General features: G+C 33.3%; 1 protein-coding gene across 3 annotated transcripts in view; it reads left to right on the top strand.

The window, feature by feature from the left end:
- Window positions 1–23,410, top strand: part of LOC145243653 (SLIT-ROBO Rho GTPase-activating protein 1-like) — a 559,174-nt gene that overhangs the window by 415,089 nt on the left and 120,675 nt on the right. For all 3 annotated transcript variants that reach the window (XR_013862922.1, XM_080106698.1, XM_080106697.1), the window contains exons 4-6: window positions 2,926–2,988; window positions 17,975–18,130; window positions 20,051–20,179. Coding sequence is in view for 2 of the 3 variants with exons in the window: in XM_080106698.1 (XP_079962824.1) it covers window positions 2,926–2,988; window positions 17,975–18,130; window positions 20,051–20,179 (348 nt within the window). In the remaining variant the exon portion in view is untranslated. The remainder of the gene's footprint in view (window positions 1–2,925; window positions 2,989–17,974; window positions 18,131–20,050; window positions 20,180–23,410) is intronic.

The raw sequence follows: 23,410 nt of genomic DNA, 5'->3' as shown, positions 1-23,410 counted from the left end.
TGCATCCCTGTTTAACAAGTGCTTTAATGGAATGTGCTCTGATGAACTCTTAGTGCTTGTACTCCTCTTGACGTACATACCCTAACCCTCGAAAAACCCATCTAACAGTAACATTCCACCCCTTCATCACAGAAAGCGGCTACTTTAATAGCTTGTTCCGACAGACCGATTGATTTTAGAATTCCCTCCCTGCTTCCCCAACTTTACTGACATACAGAAGTTTAAATGTAATGTGAACAGACATCTCTCATCCTTTTACATCGTTCTTCTTATGCTCTTTATATTCAAAAGGCAATATGCCTTGTTTGAAGTGAACACGAGTTTAAAAAAAAAAACAAGTGTTCCAAATACTGTCCAGTTAACCAACCAACTCTTTCTTGAATGAAGCAAAATTTACACACTAGAATTTCCATCCATGGGCTAGCAACCAATCAGAACCTAGAGAATAGACTTGCTTGTCCAAACACAATGAAATATACTTACCTGCTTATATACAAACTCTAAAACATTTATGTTAAAGGAAGAGCAAGTGGAGTAGACTTAGGAAGGCGGAATTGACAGAGAGATGAGTTTTTGATGGCAGAGCGTCGAGTGTTAAAGTGGTGAGTTTTGACAGCAGAGCATTAAGTTTTGAAGTAGCGATTTTTTTATTTTATTTTATATTTTTTCTTTTTTTTCTTTTAGCAGTGTCGACTTTTGAGCAGTAGGTTGAATTTAACCCCTAAAATTGTTACTTGGAAATGCAGTATAGTTAACAATGTAAAAAAGCTAACATTGATTGTTTTAATGAAATCCTCATTTTCACATGGAACTAAATATGTAATTCACCTTTACATCTAACAACTGTGTTCCAAGATTCATGTGGTCCTACGTATGACCTTAAAAACTTCCAGTGATGAGGCCCCATTTGGAGGCTGTGGGAAATGTGGTGCTGCCCCTTATTACCATTGCTTCCAAGTCCAATTTGACCCCGAGTGGTAATACCTGTTAGGCCATTTGGTGCTACCAGATCAGACAATCTAAAGATACTGGCTTCCTGCACAAAAATGTGCCAAACATTGTTTTTTTTTCCTTTTTCTTTGCAAAACTCAATCATGTTCTGCAAAGTAAAAAAACAGCAATTTTTTGCTACAAAACAAACCAAACACCATGAATGAATATTTGAAGATATAAAGAACTTGAACCATAAAACGTTTTTTTTTTTTTCTAAATTACTTGATTCAACATTAAATAACTTGAAAAGGGTTGATATGCCGGAATACAAAACAACTAACCAAACTCCATAAATAAATAGTTGAAAATATGAAGAACTGAAGGCATAAATCTTTCTCCAAAATTCCTGGATTTGGCATTAAATAATCCAAAAAGGGTTGTTATGCCATAAAAAAGCAACCAATCCAAGATGCATAATGCTTAGTTATATAGGTTTTAGTCCCCCCCCCATGTCTCTCTCTCTCTCTCTCTCTCTCTCTCTCTATATATATATATATATATATATATATATATATATATATATATAAGTAATAGCGTTCATGTGTGTCTGTGTGTACAACTCTGCTATAGCCCACACCACTGGGCCGATCATGACCAAACCTGGCATGATGATGTCTCCGACCTAGGGATGGTGCACACCATTTTACAATGTCATGGTCGAGACTTTGCTTGTGTGTGTGTGTGTGTGTACATATATATATATGTACACACACACACACACACATATATAGAGAGAGAGATAGTAATTAGGTAAGTTGACTACAGTTGAGAGCAACCTGATAGCTTTCTTCTTCATTAGCTACTACACAAAGATGCAAAGAGGGGGTACATCTGTACACAGATTACTCTACTTATCCTTTATCTTAGCCTTATAATGATGAGTGGGAGCATAAAATTTCTTTTTCTGTTTTTTGGTATAACTTGAGCAAGGAATGAACTTCAGTCTCCCATTAACAAATTCTCTTAACTATTATGTCAAAGAAATTTGATCCTAAGAACTTTGTCAATTCTCATAGCCTTGTGCCAGTCTAAAAAAAAATTCTATGAATATCATAATGTAGTTTGACATCCAAGTATGTATGCACTTTAAAGTGACAGCGTACAAACTAAAATATGAGATTATTTCTAATGTAGAGATGATTTGTGTGATGATTTTCTTTTTAGATAATCCGAATCAACTTAATCTTTTATCCAAGATAAATAATCTGCTTCATTAGATAAGCCATGCTTAGTTAATCCATACCCACAATTTACTTACAATGAAAATTTGATTTCCTCACTAATCTTGAAGTAATTGTTTATACGTACAAAATGGCTAAAAAAGTAGGTTTATTTTTAGTAAATTGCTTTTAAGATCTTTTAATATTTTTGTATTTTTGAAGTGTTATTTTAACGTAAAGTTTATTCTATGCATACAGTTATTTGCTATTTCGCTTTTACAGTTTAAAAGGTTTTGAGGTTCTTTTAAGTTTAGGATTTCAAATTCTTCATTCAAACATGATCTACTATGGGGTCGTTTAAATTCCTACATGTACCGCCTTGTAGTATTTTTTTCAACTCGACTATCAATGAGCGTCCACGTTTTTTTTAGCTCTGAGAAAAAACTTGGTGATTGCATCAACCATTGACAATTTGAATTACATTCTTTTGTAATTTTAATATTAGATGCAAATCCAGAATTAGCAAAACAAAAATATTACATTCCAACAATCACGTAAATTGATCAAGTGTTTTTTGTTTAACGGAGAAAATCAAATTTTATGAGCAAGTGAGAATGGTGTGTCTCACTCTGCCATATTTAATTTTGGACTTGCTTCTGATATTCATTTTATTGATTATCTTTTTTTTATTATCAATTTTGAAATGTAAAAACTTATGTCTACTACTTTTTCTCAAGACAAACAATTACATTTTTTTTTTTTTTTTTTTTAGTGTCGTGAAGTTGGGACAGAAAGCCATGAGGATATATTAAAAGTTCTTCATGAGTTACAAAGTGTAAGTATCGCTTTATTTTATTTATTTTTATTTGATGTTAATCAAGATAACAAAACATTTGATTATAAGCATGTTCGGTTCAATTCAATAGGCGTATGTTATTTGGTTCCACTTTCTACTTAGTGGAAGTCAGTGCGGGTGTGCAGGGCTTTACGTTGCGAATGAAACAGTCGCATTTGCGAGTAATTTTTCCAAGTGGCGACTCTAAATAATGAAACGCTTTTGCCGATTGTGATTTTTTTTTTTTTTTTTTTTTTTTTCCACAAAAAATCTTCCAATGCTAATAAGTGGAAAATGTCTCTTCAGCCTTTATTATTTGTTTTAAATGAAACAAGCAAAGTCAAATTATTTAAACAATAAAAGGTTTAATAAAACAATATGCTTTTTTTTCTTTTTTTTTTTTTTAATGAAAACATCTGAGTAATTTTCGAACATCAAATCTCAACATAAAATTCGGTGCATATTTAGAATTACACTTTAAAAAAAAAAAATCTTTATGATGTACATATTCAATACGGAACGAATATGTCATATTCTAAAAATCACATGGGTTTGGCTCGTAACTTTTCTATTGGGCTAATAAATGATAATATTTAGTTGCCAAATGTCAACTAAAGATAAATAGAGCCGAGATAGCAAAACATTTGGTTCTGGGCATGTTTGGTTAAATTCAATAAACTCGTGTCATTTTGACTTCCATTTTCGGTTTAGCAGAAGTCATGCCGATTTATATCAAGGAAAAGTCATTTTTGATTAATGTTTAAGTAATAGTTTTCAGTTTCCTTATAATTGAGAATTTAATTATTTTCTGCAGATTTTTTTTTGCTAAAATAAAATACCTTTACATTTGAAAAATTTTAGATGCTTATTTTATATTATAAATACTCTAGTGAATCTGGTTTCAGAATATTTTTTTTATGTGAATTTAATTGGTATGAACAAGCGAACAAGCCGGGGAAACTTTCTTAGTCATCTACAAGAGTTTCTCTGGTGCCAGTGAATTATTTTTTTTATTTTTTTTTTTTTTTATTATATTCTTTATTGGATGATTTTTTTTATGATTTGTAATAAAAACAAAAAATTGAAAGTAAAGGCTAAAAATTTTTATTAGAAGCTATTAAAAAATATTTAAAAATGAAGACTAAAAAATATATTTTTATTACAAGATATTAAAAAAAAACATTTCAAAGTTTATACTAAAAAAATATATTTTGATTATAACATGTTTTATTAAAAATAAAACTATTTCAAAAACAAAGCCTTTGAAAGTAAAGACTAAAAATTGATATGCCATAAAACAAAATCAAACCGTTTACCTAAATACAGTAGAACCCCGGGATATGGTGACCCTAGGTTACGTTTTTTTCAGGTTACGATATGGAATACAATGTTTTTCTGACCTCTTGTTACAGTATTTGCCCCCGCGTTACAGTGTTATTTATGATGTTATTTGATTATATACATGTGTATTACATTCTGTACTGTGGTTTTGGATATGACCTTAAACTATATTCGATGGTGAGGCCCCAGCTTGCGGGCTTTGGGGAGCGTGGAGCCACTCTTTAATTGCCATTACTCCTAGGTCTACTCTGACCCGGACTGGTAGTACCTATTAGGGTCCCAACTATGGGTTAAATAGAAACAGACTTAAAAAAAAATATATATATACTCTATTTAAAAATTGATATGCCATAAAACGAAATAACCAAACTGTTCACCTAAGTATATACGACACCTAGTATTTCTAAATAGTCACCCATTTGGTATTGGCCAAGCTCAACATCATTTAACTCTGACGATCAAACAAAAATCAGTGTGTCAACATGATTATGCCTGTACAATGATCAGTTAAATACCTTTTAATCTAATTAGCGATATTTTTTTCATAAAAAAGAAAATGAGAGAACCTTATGCTTAATAAATTTAAAGGCAATCATATTGCTTGAATAAATATTTTAATTAGGACAGTCATCACACCTGCCTGCATTGTTTACATGACTGATTAAAGGGTTTGCATAAGTCGAGTGACGCCTTAATTTCTTTTTTTTTTGGGGGGGGGGGTAATTATCCTGCTAATTAAAACTCCCTCATCGCTTTCTTGTCGGTTAAGATTTCTTCTGATGATGCCAAGTAGAATAAGACAAAATCTAATTAATTTTTTTTTTTTTTTTACACTTGTGTTTATTAAACAGATGGAAGAAATAATTGTTTTATAGATTCACAAATAAAAGAAAAGGTTGCTTCTTATTGTGCCATGGCTCATACGTCAGACTCATTGATCTTTTTAAGCAATTAGGTTTTTAGATCGCAGAGGTTGTATCTCCCCTCTGGCAAACCTTTCGTACATCGTCAGTAACATTGTAGATGTTGTTTCTCTGCAAAATTGGCATTGCTGAAGAGTTTGTAAGAGATATCGAATCTGACTCGTGCTGCCAATCAATAAAGAACTTGCGTTTCAGAATTTTTTTATGTTTATACTAGCAAGGAGTACCCAGCATTGCCCGGGTGTTTGGAGGTGTATGTGAAAGCTCCGGGGGTGGGGGAGTTAAAAAAAATGTTTTGGTAGGTAAGTATGAGGATCGAACCCGAACCGTTGAGACAAAGTTGTAAATTAAAGTGTGAAAAAAAAAATGTGCGACATTAACCATTGCCCCACCGCGAGATGCTAACGGAAACACGTTTGAATTTATTTAATTACTTGGATTTGGCAGGTGCCCGTTTTAATGAGTTAATGAGGTCAAGTTTGACTGCGGGATTTTTATTTTCCCAAGATGTTATAGGAAAAAGACTAACCCACATGCGGCGAGCGACAAATGTTGAATATTTATCTTCCCGAAATCGAGCAAATTAAATAGACAGGCGAGCTTTGTTGTTAACTGTGAGATATTACAATTTATATGTGATATAAAAAGTTTTAAAAAGTTGTGAAGCGAGCGACCGCTTCTCTGAAAAAAGCCTTTTGTAGACATACAGAAAAAGCGAACACACATACAAACATACATTTTCGCTTTTATATTTATAGATTATATCTTTATTTGGATTTTTTTTTTTTTTTGTAATCATTTGAGATGAGGCTTCATAATTTGAGTATTCATTCTTTTGTGGACTGTTATTCTCATCTTATTAGTTGTTTTAACATTTTTCAGCCAACTCATCCTCTGGCCTTCTTCAGGTGATTAACTGCAACAGGATAGGAATGCTGAGACTCGTAACTGTATGCCCAGTAATTACTGCCTTCCATAGTTGTTGTTTCACCACATTTTAGCCGACTCATCCTCTCACTTGCTTGGGTAGGATTAAAACTCTTTAGAGCCCATGGTACAGTGGATAGAAGCGTTGAGTCTCTACTGTTCCAGGTGAGCATTGTTTGAAGATAGCTATTTCAATCCTACCTAAACAGACCAGAGGATTAGTTGACCAAAACGTGGTGAAACAAAAACTATGGAAGGCAATAATTACTGGGGATATAGTTTACAAGAGTCAGCATTCCAATCCTGTCAGGGTTAATCACCTGAAGAAGGGCAGAGGATGAGTTGGTCGAAATAACTACAACTATGAGGATAAGAGCCCACATTGGATTATTCCGATTACTATTCTGATCTTGGTTGTTGTTTTCATAACATTTTGGCCGATGTAACCTCCGACCTATTTCAGGTGGATCATTTAGAATTGGGAACCTAATAGACCTACTTTTAGAATTTTTATCTTGAAATCAAGAAAATGTACAAAATTTTAAGCTAGCCCTTTTATCTAATCCACTGAGTTATATTATCCTTGTTCCATCAGCCATGACCAAGTTAAAGTGTTTAATTTATTTGTAATATTTAGATTATTCAAACTACTGTTCTCATCTTGAGTGTTATTTGCACAATGTTTCAGGTGATTAACCTCTGACCTTCAGCTATATTTTGTCAAACTCTGAAATCTTTGCCGGACTTGAGAATCTGCACAGAATTTCAAACAGAACCTTTTATTTGATCCATGAGGGTCGCATGCTCTCGTTTTGTCAGCCATGACTGGGTACAAGTTTTAGTAATTTGTAATTGTATTTTGAGCGTCACCCACACTGAAAATTGAACCTTCAATGTTCAGAAGAGTTTAACTTAGTTGATTTTTACCAAGTACTTTATCCACTATGCCATGGGTCCTTGTATTTTATCTTATTAGTTATCACCTTTTAGTGAAAAATTATGTACATTACATACATATTCAATTAATTTTCAATATTAGATATGAGTTGTATGCGAGTCAGAATTGTACAATATGAATTACAATGAACTTGCAATTATCACAAAAAAAAATTTCATTATGACAGTCACAGAGTTTTTTCTTTTGTTGTTTGTTGGAGATCCCTAGATATAAGAAAGCTTTCTGCTCTAATAGTTTCTTCCCCCAGAACTGCTCTACTTCAGAATTCCCTTCCAGATTCCTGCTTCTCCAACTATACTGGCATGCAGAAATTTAAGTGTAATGTGAACGGACATCTTGCTGCTCAACTCCCTACAACTTATGTCCCTAATAGTAGCCCCCCTACATCAAAGTGGCATTATGCCTTGTTTGGAGTGAAAATGTAATAAAATAAAAAAAGTTACCAGCCAAGCTCAATAGACCGCACTCAACCAAGTTGGGCAATTAGGTTTTCATACAAATCACACTCGTCTAGATTCATTCTTTTAATGGCATCTGGTGCATTTCATGGCAGCACATTTGACTTGGACACGTCACCCACTACCAATAAACTGCCATTTGGTTTGTAACTGTTCGTTTTTATCTGTTATTCGCAGCTGCCCATTTGAAGGGCGTTCCCTAATCTGCCACCCAGGGATCTGGTGAATGAAAAATGATCATTCTACATCGCATGAAAATGAAATATTATCGAGGCTGAAATGACCAAGATGCATTTTTAGTTTTGTAATGAAGAATTACCTCTTACATTTCAAAAGAATGACATTTGTATACTTTGTTTTTATCACAGAAAAAAAAAAAAAAGACAAAAAAAATGTTTGACCAGCCATAAACAGGGCAGCATTTGGTGTGGCAAAAACAGTTGATCGAGTTTTTGAAACAAGTTCTGTATTCATATTATTTGGATTCTTCAAGTTCTCATTTTGAATGCCATTTTCACAATGTTTTCGTCGATGTAACCTCTGACATTCTTTAGCTATATCTTGTTGAAATTGGGAATCTGCACATGGAATTTTGAACGGACCCTTTTATTTACTTAAAAATTCTGTCCAACTTTCAGAGTTTGACAGAAAGATCTCCATGTTCAACAAAATACACCTGAAGAAGGTTGGAGGTTACATCAACCAAAACGTTGTGAAAATAACGCTTAAGATGATAACAGTAGTAAAAAATTCATGTAATACAAATAACCAATCATCTCAAAAATTCAGAAACGTAAGTTGTATATTTCATGTGTAACGGCATTCACCTGAAGCTGGTTAATTCAGCTCTCGCGTTAATATTACGCATCATGAGTTAAGGCGTACTTTAGCCATTTGCACTTCCATCGTCACATACTGAAGACGCAAGGGTCGATCATAGCTTCAAAGTCAGCTTTTGACCATTTTGAGCCACATCCCCATCATCTAGTGTTGGTGCTATTGTCTTGTGAATCAGGTCAGTTATTGAACAATAAAGGACATGTCCAAACCATCGACGTTCTTACATAGCACGTGGATTGTGGCGTTGGAAATGTGATCAGAGATACGAATCTCGAGAATGTTTTGTGTTGTAGTGATATATCCTGTGAAAGGGATGTATTTATTTGAATTAGCTGCGTGGTCTAGCATATAGTATTTGACTAATAATCTAGTAAATCACTTTACTGAACAGCTGTTCGTGGTCGGAGTTAATATATCTTTAAGTGTAAGGCTTTCATCAGCGTACATTTTAATGTCTCTCTCAGGCAGCTCTACCAGTTGGTATTTATAGCTTAACCAACCAATCATATTCTTGTGAGGAGTAACTTGGATGTACTCGTATCATTTTTTTGATGATGATGATGATCCATCGGATAGTTTGTTCCTTTGGTCAATTAGCTTGTTATGATAGAGCCTTGCAAGATTTGAATCTTAACAAGTTTTTTTTTTTTTTTTTTTTTTTTTTTTTTTTTTGCACTTCTTTTTAGTCCATGCAGCAAATTCACCTGAATGTTTTATAAGAATTGATTTCTCACGGTCTGCGTTCTTTGGCAATTGATCGTGCATATCAGCGTTTTGGGGATGATTTCTCTCTTCAGGTTTGCTGATTATTGGATTGTCTGTCATATTCTGTGATTACTTTCAAAATTTACGGTTAATGGCACTTTTTTTTCCCCCCGTTCTTATTTCTCCTTGTGTTTTATTTTTCTTTCTTCTGTCAGAGAATGTAGGGCTATTTTGAACGAAGATAGTAACTTTAAGTATGGCAAAGAACCACACCAACAATTAATGCATATTGGGTCTAAAAGTTATGTCTTGGTGACGGAATAAAATGTAGGAATGAATATTAAAAATGGAAATAAAGGAAACTTTGAGAGAATAGAAGGGTCACCAGTTAGTAAGTGCTAACTAAAACATAATCAGTTTAGCAAATACAAATGGAGAATAAACAAAAGTTTATAATTTTATACAAGAGATAAGAATATAAAATTTACTTTTAATCATAAAAATATTTGCTTGTACAAACTTGTTTGGCAAAGAAAGTTGAGTAAATAGTCATAAGTCAAAATGAATATGTGTATGTGTTACTATGTATGTATGTGAGTATTTGGCAGTGTGGAGTTGTGTATGCGTGTTGGTTTACCTTGTTCTTGTTAGTGCATGTATAAATGTGCGCAAATTGATGAAGGCTGGTATGTGAGTCATTGAGTCCTTTTCTTTTGTGACTTGCTTGCTGATTTTTTTTATTTTTGGTCACATTTTGGGGATTATTTTTGGTATTTAATGACCCCCCCCCCGCCTTTATTTTATTTTTTTTTTCAAATTACTGGATTCAGCACTAAATAAGCCAAAAGAGGTTGATATAGACGTAAAACAAAACAACCAAACAAAACTCCATGAATAAATATTTGAAGATATTAAAAAAAAAAAACAATGGAAGCATAAAAACTTTTCCCAAAATTATTGGATTTCAATATTAAATAAGCCAAAAAAAAATTGATATGCTATAAAACAAGCTAGTATCAAAATATGTACATTCCTGTGAATGTTTAATGATAGATGACAAAGAAACTCTTTTATTATACCTAATTTACAATGCCTCCCCACGGGACAGTTAGACACCAGGGCCCTTTTTTAACGTGGAGAAAAGTTGGCACGGCCATTTGAAATTACAAGGTGCATGTAGGAGTCTAACTCTTAAAAACTAGCACTAATTTGCATATTTGATGCCACCCACTCATATTTACCGAAAAGAGAAGCACCATTTTGCATAACATTTCAGGAACCCTGCACAGTATGGCATATACTGACAGGCTGCGTGAACTTTGAGCAAACCCAAATGAGACATTATCAAGAAAATAACTCTAAGGGGATATTTATCAAGGTTGATCTACAAACTATCGATTTTCTGAAGGACACAAAAATATGACAAAATTATACTAAAAAGGTTTTGCTGAAACATTAATAACATTCAACTACCATCTACCGTATTACAAATAATCTTTCGATATTAATAACATTCAACTACCATCTACCTTATTACAAATAATCTTTCGATATTAATAAGGTCGATATGCGATAAAACAAATCAAACCATATTTGATGGGAAGTTTAAATAAAAATGGAACTAAACAGACAAGCGCCAGTTTGATCAGTTGACGTTGGCATGTTCAGACGATCAGATCACTTATGTGTTATGTGCAGAATGAAGACATGCTTTAACAACTAAATTGTTTTAGGCGGTTTGCTTCCGAATGTGATACGCAAGACAAAGCTGCATCCTTCTGATCATTGGGTGGGCTCAAGATGTCAGTATTTCTACCCCAAACTTGCATGCTGTAAAATCGGTGACTATGTGGATAAGGAGATTCCTTGCACCTCTCTTTTGAGTTGCATTGCTGCAGCATTATTTATTGTGCACCTGTTTTTACAGATTTATCTTTTAGTTGACATTTGATCACTAAATATTTTTGTTCACTAGCCAAACCTACGTGATTTTTGGAATATGATTTTGTGACAAGTACGTACATCATAAAGATTTTTGAATAAGTGTAATTTTAAATATGAACCGAATTTTATGTGGAGACTTGAATATCTTCAGATGTGAGTATATAGTTCCATTAAACTTTTATTATTTAAATAATTTGACTTTGCTTTTTTTTTATTAAAAAAAATATGGATAGAAAAGATATTTTTCACTCAGAAAATTGTTGGTGAAAAAAACACAATCACGTTTTATTATTTCTAGTCACCATTTGGAAATATCACTCGCATATGTGACTGTTTCGCTCTCAATGTAAAGCCCTGTTTTATACGTGTTCATTGTGTGATCTTTTAATCATACTGCTATGTCACTGCTTTTTGTGTCCTATTATGACCAGTCTATTTCCGTTTTGCTCACTTTTTTTTATTTGGTTTAACCCTTTATGACCCGGATTATGATGTAGATGATTAAAAAAAAATATTTAAATTTAGTTAGTTTAACGGATAATGATGCTATGGAAACTGGAAAAATTATAAAGTTCAGTAGTTAAACTACCACTGAGAATTTTTGTATTTCATAAACTTGCGTTAAACAATTTTCAGCATGAAATGACCTAAAAGGTTGCATTACTGTAAAACCAACCAAACAACCCTTGGTTAATTCCATCTCCTGCAAAACACATTTGAAGAAGGGTTATTTCCCTGAAATATCATACGATACAGAACATCCATACTGATGCAAGTAAAAACACAATGCCATGTTAGAAGTGTGTGTGTGTGTATATATATATATATATATATATATATTAGTGACGGGACAACTCCAATATTTTTTACCGATTCTGTACTAAATTCCTGATTCTGATACAATTATCGATTCCAATTCTTTATAAATCACTAAATATTTTACTATAAAGTTATTTTGTTCCAATTATTGTAAAAACATCTTAAATGTGCATGTATTTTCGCAAACCTAAAAACACAATATATGTGATATAGAGATTTTAATCTTACTGGAAGTTTAAATTAGTAAATGTTTATTTATTTATTACTACAAGCAATGTAAGATGTTTTACAAAAACAAAATAAAATAAAGTAGATAATTAAAGGTATTGGTTTTGGCATTGGAAAAATAGGCTTAAATTTTTCCGATTCCGATAACCCAAAAAAAAGCTCTGATTTTTCTGATACCCAATTCCGATTAATCGTCTCAACACTAATAAATATATATATATATATTTATCTACCAGTGGTGAAAAAACCGGACTAGAGTGCTCAATGTGTAGTCAGAGCAGTATATGGGAAATTTGATCCTTTAATTTAACTGTTACTTATGCCGTTATAAATAAGAGTAGCCTTTTTTAATTTTAAGCCGTTATAAACTAAAAAAAAAACGTATATAAGAATTTACACATAATTAATATTTAATTATAAACCCCTCTTATTGTATACACTCCTACCTCTTTAAATTCCAACGTCCTCTCCCTACCACTCCCCCCTTCTTTTCTACCTCCCCTTCATCTAAGATTTTTCCATTCTTATTTGATTTTATAACTTGTCCATCTATGAATTCTGACGATGCTAGTTGGATTTTTCCTCTTTGAGGATTTTCCTCTAGCTGAAACAATTTGTAAACTCATTCTGGACTCACGGTAATAAATTTCCTATATATATATATATATATATATATATATATATATATATATATGTATATATATGTATATATGTGTATTGTAATAATAAAATTTGCATAGCTTATTCTATTATCATGTCTTAATTTGCTTCAGTTTGTGTTTATCCGTTACACCTCTGCATTGTATCGTCTTCAATAAATTATCTTTATATATTTATAATTATGCTTTCAAATTTATTTGAATTTATTTTACAAGTTTTTTCAATATACTTTTTTGTTGTTTTGCCTCTTCATGGGGGGCAGAGTTAGACATGAGGTCGGTTTTTAATGTTGGGGGGGGAAGCCAGCTTTCCAAAAATGTATCAGTTATGAAGGATTTCTTCTCCATTAACCCAGACCAAAAAAGTGTAGTGCAGCATCTAAAGAACAGATACTACACTTTGGTCCTGGCCTGACGGCCAAGAACAACAGAAAAAAAAAAAGCAAGCCTTTTTTTTCTATAAATTATCTTTCTATATTTTCAATAATGCTTTCAAATGTATTTGAATTTATTTTACAAGTTTCTTTTGCTTCTATTCCCCTTGACCATTTATGATTTGAATTCTGATGTAAATGATTAAAAAATATTTATTGCTAATTTTAATTGGGTTAAAGGGTAATGATGCTATGATTTTAAAACTTTTTCACTATAACGATCTTTTATTAAGAAATTCAACAGTTAAACTACCACTGAGAATTTTTGCATTTCATAAACTTATCTTGATTATTATTCATAAGGTTTGAAAAAAGTGTGTTAATGACAGCAAATGAAATCTTCCACTTGCTGACAGATGGTGGAGACTGAATGTAAGCAATTTGGAGATATCTGGCATCTACCCAGATACTGAACTAATATGTACAAGGCGTGTTTGAATCTATTCCTACTTTATTTATGCTGTTATCATTTATTTATGACTGAACAACCGGTCATAAAGGGTTAAGTCCCTTACTGTTTATCAAATAGAATGGCAAAATGTCATTACTTTCTGTTGTCTTTTTTATTTATTGCCGGAAAAAAATTAAACTTCGGTTCTAATTAGTCAATAAAAGTTCTTCAGAATCTTATCTTGTGCCGCTTAGGGAAATCTTTGTAGACGAAAAACGGTGAAAACAAAATTAAAGAATTCTTGATTAGATTATGAAATGACTTGTTCAAAAACCGACTTAATCAGAAGACAAATACGACTAAATCGTTGATTCTTCTATTTCAATCTCATTCTTTTACCCGACGGTCATGAGACGGCAACTAATTTTGAATCGTTTCTTGCTGCCTCTTTCTTGCCAGTCGTATTTACGCAAGTAAATATCTTTTTCATCTTTTATCTCTTATTATCATCTTCACACGGTTGTCTCCCCTTGGCCTGATTCCTACTTTAATCTCAATGCTACATCGATATAAATCAATAACTTGTAAAGAATCCTCAAACAAGCTGATATCGTTCTTGCTGAGGATGAGGCATTACTTTCACTATTTCAGACACGGCAACTAATAGATCCTTTTAAGATTCTAACTGTCCCTTTAAGTGTTTGTATCTCTCTTGCACTTGGTTCACCGGGTATATATGCCAAGTAATTTTTTAAAATTATTTTTTATGATTCTGGTTGCTCCTACTATATTCAACTACCATAGGTCCTGGATATGACCTTAAACTATATCCGATGGTGAGGCCCCAGCTTGCGGGCTTTGGGGAGTATAGAGCCACCCCTTAATTGCCATTGCTCTCAGGTCCACTCTGATCCAGAGTGGTAGTACCTGTTAGGGTCACAACTATAGGTTAAATAAAAACTATGTTCTATTAAAAAAAAATTTCTTCAAAATCACTGGATTCGGCATTAAATAACCTGGAAAGGGTTGATATGCCATAAAACAACCAACCATCAACTACCATATTACAAATAATCTTTTGATATCAATACGGTCGATATGCCATAAAACAAATCAAACCATATTTGATGGGATTTCAGTTTCTTTTCATGTCATCCATAAACCTTGATATTTCATTATCTTTTCCCTCTTAGGGATACTAATTTCTACAAGGGTAACCTTTTCTTGTCCCATATGTTAGGCTTAGCAGCTCCATTTTCTAGTAGATCGTATATGACATTTTTAACTGTTCTTTCTGGTATATGCTTGCAGGACTTGCTGCTACATTTGATATTCAACTTTGTGTGTGATGATATAAAATTCAATTTGTTCAGCATAGGTTTAAATATTACATGTTTCATTGCTGTTAAGAAGAGCGTGGGAAGAGAGAGATGGGGAGAAATTTAGACGGTCGGAAATACAGTTGACCAGCATCTGTCCAACTTCGTCTTGAACTAATTTGTTGTTGGTGCAGTAACAACCTCAAGCGGCAATCTATTCCAGGGAGCCAATATGCGAGTGGAAAATGTGTCTTTTTGTTGGTTTAGTCAAAATCTCTGAAATAGCTTCAGGTTGTGTCCTCTCAGTCCACGTTAGGGTGGGTGCTATGGTTGAAGAGAAAATCCTGAGGGAGGTCGTAATGGCTATGAAGGAGGTTATAGGCTAAAATTAGGCCGCCTCAAACGGGTCTAGTAAGGTAGGTCATGAAAACCTCACACCGACCGGGTCGCCAGCCCCTGCACTCGCTCCAGATACTGAATGTCACGAACCAGGTATAGAGATGACGCTTGGATGCCATGCTCTAATAGGGTCAAACAAGTGATACGTACATAGGGAGGAAGATCTCCACAGTGAGGTTGGTGAAGGAACACTTTCTGATATAAAAAAAAAGAAAAAATTATTTTATATATTATATATATATATATATATATATATATATATATATATATATATAGATCACATCAATTCTAATGGTAATCAAATTCCAGAACAAATGTAAAGCTTAATATTCAAACATTTAAATGGTTTATATTTTTTGGATTAATCAAACAATTGCTATCTGCACAACGTTTCGGTTGATGTAATCTTTGAACTTCTTCAGGTGTAGAAGTCGCCATGTTTTTTGCAGGAAAAAAAAAAGAGTGGGGGTTAGCTTTTTACTCTAAGATTTTGTATTTTGGGATCTAGTTGGAAGTAAGTTTACACAAAATATAAAGACAATAAAATTATCTGGAAATGCTAAGGAGTATTATTTCTAACTTATTATGATTAAAATTTTAATTAAATCCATCAACCAATTGTAAGTTCTTGATAACACCCAAGATGAGAACAATAGTCCAATTAATCAAAAAAAAACAAAAAAACATTCATACCTCATCTCAAAAATGTAGAACTGTAATTTAAATAGTTATTTAAACATTTATAACTGAGCTATAAATTGACAGATCAAAATTTGTCATATTGTGATTTATTGTTTTGAAGCAAAGAAAAGCTAACATGTGTTTCTAGAAGAACTGCAAAGCATTTGAAACAAATTCAAATATTGAACAAATCCATCAGTGAAATTTTTTTTTTTTACTATTTGAATTTGTTAGCTTCGGAACTGATTATAGCGAGTGACTTAATTTTTGATCTGTGAAAATTATCTTGTGAATTTTTCAATGCTAAACTAAATATTTGATTTAAAAAATTTTTTTATTGTGATCAGCTATAATATCTAAACTAAATATCATTTTTTTGCTACTGATCATTTAATACTAGCAGGGGGGTACCCAGCTTTGCCTTGTTGTAAAATATGTTTAAATATGATATTTTAATTTGTTCAGAATTTCGTATATATTATTATAGAGTTGTGATTTCAAAAATAAAATAAAAAGTTTGGGTGCCATCAGCCAGAATCAAAACTGAAAGCAAAACTAACATTTAAAGCTGGTGACGTTACCACTGTACCAATGTGACATGCATATGAACTGATTAAAAATAAACTAAGATGAATGTACAAAATGTATAACAATTGTTTTCGATTTTGACCCCTTAAAAACTATTTTAACTGGCTAAAAGCTCATAAAAGAACGGTCCATAAAAAATCCAATCATTTGAGACCCCTAGCATTGCTCTGCGATTTTTAATTTTGGAAGAGATAGAGTTTGAAAATATGGAGACACAGACAAAAATAGGGAGTTTTATAAATTAAATAAATCATTTGTACAAAATTTTGTTGTAGGTATCCCTCAAGCAAAGCCAATAAGCTTAACTTGCTATACATAATAAAATGTTTCATTGTCACTGATCTAATTCACATTGTTTAGTTATTGTTTAGGCTAGGACAACAGCATATTCTTTTCAGTGTTTTGACTCTCGGGTGTGTATCGGTTGATATCTTATATGCCTTTACATAGTGATGTGGTTCTCGGTTGATTAACTGTGTCTAACTGTCGGATATAAACTCGAGAGTCCAAACAATGAAAAGAATATTCTGTTGTCATAGCCGTAGTCATTATATTGCAGTATAGCTGTAACAAATTTTTCTCTCATGAACAGCTGACCTGGGTGTGCGTCATCAGTTTACTTTGCCTCTGTCATATCATCTCTCTTTAATAGCAGTAGTAACTGTGAGTAGAGATTGTCTGTCTTTTATTGATTGGATAGTTGTGTGTTAAATATAGGAGCAGGATATTTGCATCTTGCCTTTCACATTGTAGGGGTACTACCAGATCAGGCCAGTCTGAAGATATTGGCTTTCTGACCTAAAATGCAACAAATATTTTCTTTTTTTTTCTCTTTGCAAAACTCAATCATGTGCTTCAAAAACAAAAATTTTTCTATACAAAAAAAAAAAAAAAAATTAAACCAAAATGAATAAAGATATAAAGAACTTGAAGTTTTTAAACTTTATCCACAATTATAGGATTTGTCATTAAATGAACCAAAAAGAGTTGATATGCCGTAAAAGAAAATCAACCAATAAACATCAAGGGTGTGAGTTCATATTGAAACGTTGATTTAATTTATACAGTAATAGTTTTCTCCTGGAGGAGGAGGGTAGATGATCTCTGAAACACATCTGTTCACTTCCACAGATGTAACCTAAGAGAATGTGTCTAATTTTCTATGTCCCATGTCTTCCTTTCTTGGTACTATTTTGCCACATCAACCCATGAATATATTATAGCTTTAATCCCCCAGATCATTCCCTCTTATCTTGCTCGCTGATTCTCTGGTTAAATTGAACATTTTGCAATTCCTTTTCTTCCTCGAATATTGAATAAATTGTTGAATATTTTTTCAATTTTCTTTTCTTTTTCTCCTTCTCATTCGCAGGCCATGAAGACATATCATGCTTACCAGAATGAAGCAAAGATTGCAGAAAATAAATTACAGGAAGTTAAAGTTCAAAAGAAAAAGCTTGAACAACAACTTCAAGGAAAAACTGGGACCACAAGAGGCCTGAAACGATTTGAACGTAGAGAAGATAAAGTAAGTATGAATAATTCATTTTTTGAGGGGGTGGGGATGGGTAAAAATTTCTTATTGCTAAATTATTTACAAAAGAAAAAAGAATTATAAAAATTCAGCTAAGATTCTTTCTTATATTTTAAAAGCCTTTTAATATCTTTCTTTTACATTTATTCTCTTTTCCCGCCTCTCTTTTTCCTTCCCCTCTTTTTTCCTACCCCTCTCTCTGACTTACACTCTCTTTCCTCCCCTCTCTCTTTTGCTCTCTTTCCTCCCCTCTCTCTTTTGCTCTCTTTCCTCCCCTCTCTCTTTTGCTCTCTTTCCTCCCCTCTCTCTTTTGCTCTCTTTCCTCCCCTCTCTCTTTTGCTCTCTTTCCTCCCCTCTCTCTTTTGCTCTCTTTCCTCCCCTCTCTCTTTTGCTCTCTTTCCTCCCCTCTCTCTTTTGCTCTCTTTCCTCCCCTCTCTCTTTTGCTCTCTTTCCTCCCCTCTCTCTTTGGCTCTCTTTCCCCCCTCCCCTCTCTCTTTGGCTCTCTTTCCCCCCTCCCCTCTCTCTTTGGCTCTCTTTCCCCCCTCCCCTCTCTCTTTGGCTCTCTTTCCCCCCTCCCCTCTCTCTTTGGCTCTCTTTCCCCCCTCCCCTCTCTCTTTGGCTCTCTTTCCCCCCTCCCCTCTCTCTTTGGCTCTCTTTCCCCCCTCCCCTCTCTCTTTGGCTCTCTTTCCCCCCTCCCCTCTCTCTTTGGCTCTCTTTCCCCCCTCCCCTCTCTCTTTGGCTCTCTTTCCCCCCTCCCCTCTCTCTTTGGCTCTCTTTCCCCCCTCCCCTCTCTCTTTGGCTCTCTTTCCCCCCTCCCCTCTCTCTTTGGCTCTCTTTCCCCCCTCCCCTCTCTCTTTGGCTCTCTTTCCCCCCTCCCCTCTCTCTTTGGCTCTCTTTCCCCCCTCCCCTCTCTCTTTGGCTCTCTTTCCCCCCTCCCCTCTCTCTTTGGCTCTCTTTCCCCCCTCCCCTCTCTCTTTGGCTCTCTTTCCCCCCTCCCCTCTCTCTTTGGCTCTCTTTCCCCCCTCCCCTCTCTCTTTGGCTCTCTTTCCCCCCTCCCCTCTCTCTTTGGCTCTCTTTCCCCCCTCCCCTCTCTCTTTGGCTCTCTTTCCCCCCTCCCCTCTCTCTCTTGCTCTCTTTCCCCCCTCCCCTCTCTCTCTTTCCCCGTCCCCTCTCTTTCCCCTCTCTTTCCCCTCTCCCCACTCTTTCCCCTTCCCCTCTCTTTCCCCTCTCCCCACTCTTCTCTCTCTTTCATTCCCCTGTCTTTTCTCTTTTCTTTTCGTCTTCATTTTCCCCCTGTACACTTCTTTCCCACTCCCTCTTTATATTTCCCTTTCTGTGTGTGTGTGTGTGTATATATATATATATATATATATATATATATATATACATTATATATAGTGTAATATAATTTTCCAAGTTCAAAAAAGTTTTCTGAGTTGGTAATTTATTACTTTTTAAAAGGTACTCATTACAATATTGTTTCATATTGCGACTAGATATGTATTTTTTTTTCTTTCTCTTTTTAATCTTTCTGAAATAATGTTAAAAATGGGTGAAATCACTTTGAATGTCCTTACATCATTCCTTAATAATATTCAATCCATGCATCTCCTCCTCCTGATGCCGACCCCAACCATTCAGAGGTGGAGGTCAAATTTTCTACATGTAATAAAAACTTGCTTCGTTTGTATCAACGACTCCATCTTTTATTTGTACCTTTTTGTTTAACAAGCGTGATTTGCTTTCAAATACTTTTATTAGTAAAAACTTCAAATGCATTTTCTAGTTATTGAACTTTTCTTTATAATAATTGTGGCATTCTTCGTGTTAATAGCCATTAAAAATTTTAATTGTTTTCGTTTAATGTGTCATTCACACTCGTCTCATGGTTTTTTTTTGTTTGTTTTGTTTCAGCGTCAAAGCAAATATAATGAAAATGAGTTAAAAGCACTGAAAGCTCGAAACGATTACCTTTTGTGTATTGAGTCTGCCAATGCTGCCATTAATAAATATTTTTCTGATGACATATCAGACCTCATGGATGTAAGTATTTTCCTTGGTTATTATTTTTTTATGATCACTAGAAGGCAGGGGACGGGGTCAATCGTAAAATATGCATAAATATATTTTAGTTTAATGTATAGATTCATGATTTCAAAAATGTAAAAAAAAAAAAAAGTATTTGGGTGCCATAAGATAGAATCAAAATCGAAAGCAAAACTAGCATTCAAAGTTGGTGACGTTACCACTGTACCAATGTGACACGCATATAAACTGATTAAAAATTAAAAAATAAACTAAGATGAATGTACAGAATGTATAACAATTTCTTTTGCAACTATTTTTACCTGGTAACGGTCCATAAAAAAAAAATTCAGTCATTTGAGGCCCCTAGCACCGCTTTGCAACTTTTAGTTTTGGAAGAGATAGTGTTTGAAAATATGGTGACAGACAGACAGACATAGTGAGTTTTATAAATTAGATTACTACATTTAAAATTTTTTTTTTTTTTTCATAGCATTTTTAAGTTAAATTCAGTTTTTATGATATTTTTCTTTTTTTATTAAATGTTTAGATTAACATTTTAAATTTAATAATCAAGTAAAAATTCTATTTTTACTTGATTTAAATAATTCGAAATAAGAAAAATGATTTGTTTTAATTCAATATATATATATTGAATTAAAACAAAAGTCATATGTTCGCAGGCCATCTGGCATTGCCCAGTCATAAAATACTCTTTAATATAGTATTTTATTTTATGCAGATTGCATATTTATTATCATAGTCTCTATTGATTATAATATTGTACCCAATTTATAGTAGTGATTTTAAAAGTAATATATATATATTTATGATTTTCACGCTGTCGGCTAGAATCGTAACTAAAACATATACATCTCCAGTCTTATTCATTACTGTCTGACTTATATATATATATATATATATAGTAGTAGGCCTGGCCTTATTTGATCTTAAAATATGCCTAAATATAATATTTTAATTCCTGCAGATTTCATAGTTATTATTGTAGATCAAATTCTCTATTGATCATTATATTGTACCTAATATATAATAGTGGCCATCCGATGTGGCCTGATCATAAAATATGCTTAAAAAATTTTAATTTATGCAGATTTCATATTATTATTATAGATCCAATTCTCTACCCATTAGTATATTGTACCCGATATGTAGTAGTGATTTTAAAAGTTAATAAATAATTATATATATATGACTTGGGTACCATCAGCTAAAATCAAAACCTATAATTCTCCAACCTTATCCGTTACCATCTGATCTAAATCCAAATGCATGTTGCTTAATCTAGAAATGTATATTTGCGCATGCATACAAAAGTACTTTAAGTTAACTCACACCTGCCAAGTTCCAATTTTATAAGAATTATGTCCTATTAGCAAATATTTTTACTAGCTGAAGACCAAATTGAATTTATTTCACAGGTCCAAAGCCCCTATATATATCAAGTTTAAAGTCTAGACCAAAATTTAAAGAGAAGTTTTGTAGAGACTATTCCTCAGAAAGTGTTATGTCACTTTTACATTATATATATATATATATATATATATATATATATATATATAGTCTGTTTCTTATACAAACATTGGTTACATATTTGCATACATGTTTCAGTGGAATCCCAATTCAATGAAACCACTTCATCAGACCAAAAATGGGCGATATCGTTATACAATCATAACTTTAATAATCATGCCGCTTTCATTGGTTTTACAGCTCAGAAACTAATGTATACAACCATTATACATCTATAATATAAATCTCACCTGTGTGTTTTAATGTATGTATATTTGTATGTCTCGACTGAGGCGACGGATTTTTATGAGATTGTTTTAAAGCTCAACTCTGGACGACAAATATTGAAAACTTCCTTCACCCTCTCAGCTGGGCACTTTTCTACAGGGTGGGGTCGCTTTTTTCCGCAATATTTTCGAAAGTCATCCCCACATTCTTGATTGGCTAGCATTAATTTAAACATTTGTCACTTCCGGTTTGGCAATGGGCGTAACAGCAAAGACGTCATTTTTTTTTTTTTTTTTTTTTTTGTCATGTTCTTTTCCTCCTTTGCGGTGCAGGTTCGAATCTTCCTACCTGCTACCACTTTTTTGCTCAACAGACACCTGCAAATACCCAGGTAACGCTGGCCACCCAAGCTAGTATATATATATGGTATCAATGGGCACCTGTTTCATTGTACTGATACTCATCAGTGTGGCTGTCAGAACAGGATTCAAACCTATGACTCCAGAAACTGTAGTCTGTAATTACAGCTATATATAGATATATACATATATATACACTTTTTTTTTTTTTTTTTTTATATGAACATTTTTTATATTGCTATACAATCATAATGTTTGGGGCAACAGTTACAAATAATCAGACCTTGCAGATGACAGTAGTCTTTTTTTTAATTATTTTTCTAAAAAAAAAAAAAAAATTCACTACATTCACCTAATGAGGTCTCTGGTTATCTGAAATATTGTCATGATTTGTAGTGACATAAAAAAAAAAAAATAAAATATATTTTACTCTGTTTATTATTGAGCATTATCATATAAACCTCATTAAATTCATTGTTCTTTTTATCTTTGAATATATTTAGCATGGGATAATTAGTTATATATATACTTTTAATACTTAGTTAAAGTAGTGATGTTATATCATTAAATTTATAAGTGTTATGAATTCATTAGTGATACTTTTAGACTTTTTCTTCTAAGATTGGGGGAAACAGAAACTTGAAGTTACTGGACATTGATGGAGAGGGGCAAGAGTGATTCCTGACCCCTACATCTGCCTCTTTTTACTACAACTAGACATTTACGTTTACAACTAGACATCTAATCTGGCTCCAATCGATTTTAAATTCGCACAGATTTTTTTTTTTTTACATCAAATTTGGGAGTATATTGTTTTGATATAGAATCTCACAAAGTTCTGCCATCTTGGATTTTTGCATGCAATCACATACGGTTACAATACCAAACTGGGTAGCTACTTAAAGAGCACACAGTCTGAGGTGCAAACGTAGATTGCCCATTTGCCATCTTTCCGTGTTGTCATCCGTCTTTTCTGTAGTTGCCTAACCATTTCTTGGATTGACATCTGGAGTGAGATACGTTTTGGAGTAATAAAATGATCCAACCATTTTTTTCAGAGATTTAGCAATAGATCTGATGTGAGTCTTCCACTTCATGTCTTAGGTGAATGTCAGACCTAGAAGCCTATCAA

Source organism: Euprymna scolopes, chromosome 22, assembly GCF_053919585.1.
Source record: "Euprymna scolopes isolate OS-2025 chromosome 22, ASM5391958v1, whole genome shotgun sequence".
Lineage (NCBI taxonomy): Eukaryota > Metazoa > Mollusca > Cephalopoda > Sepiida > Sepiolidae > Euprymna > Euprymna scolopes.
This window is presented reverse-complemented; position numbering and strand designations above follow the sequence as displayed.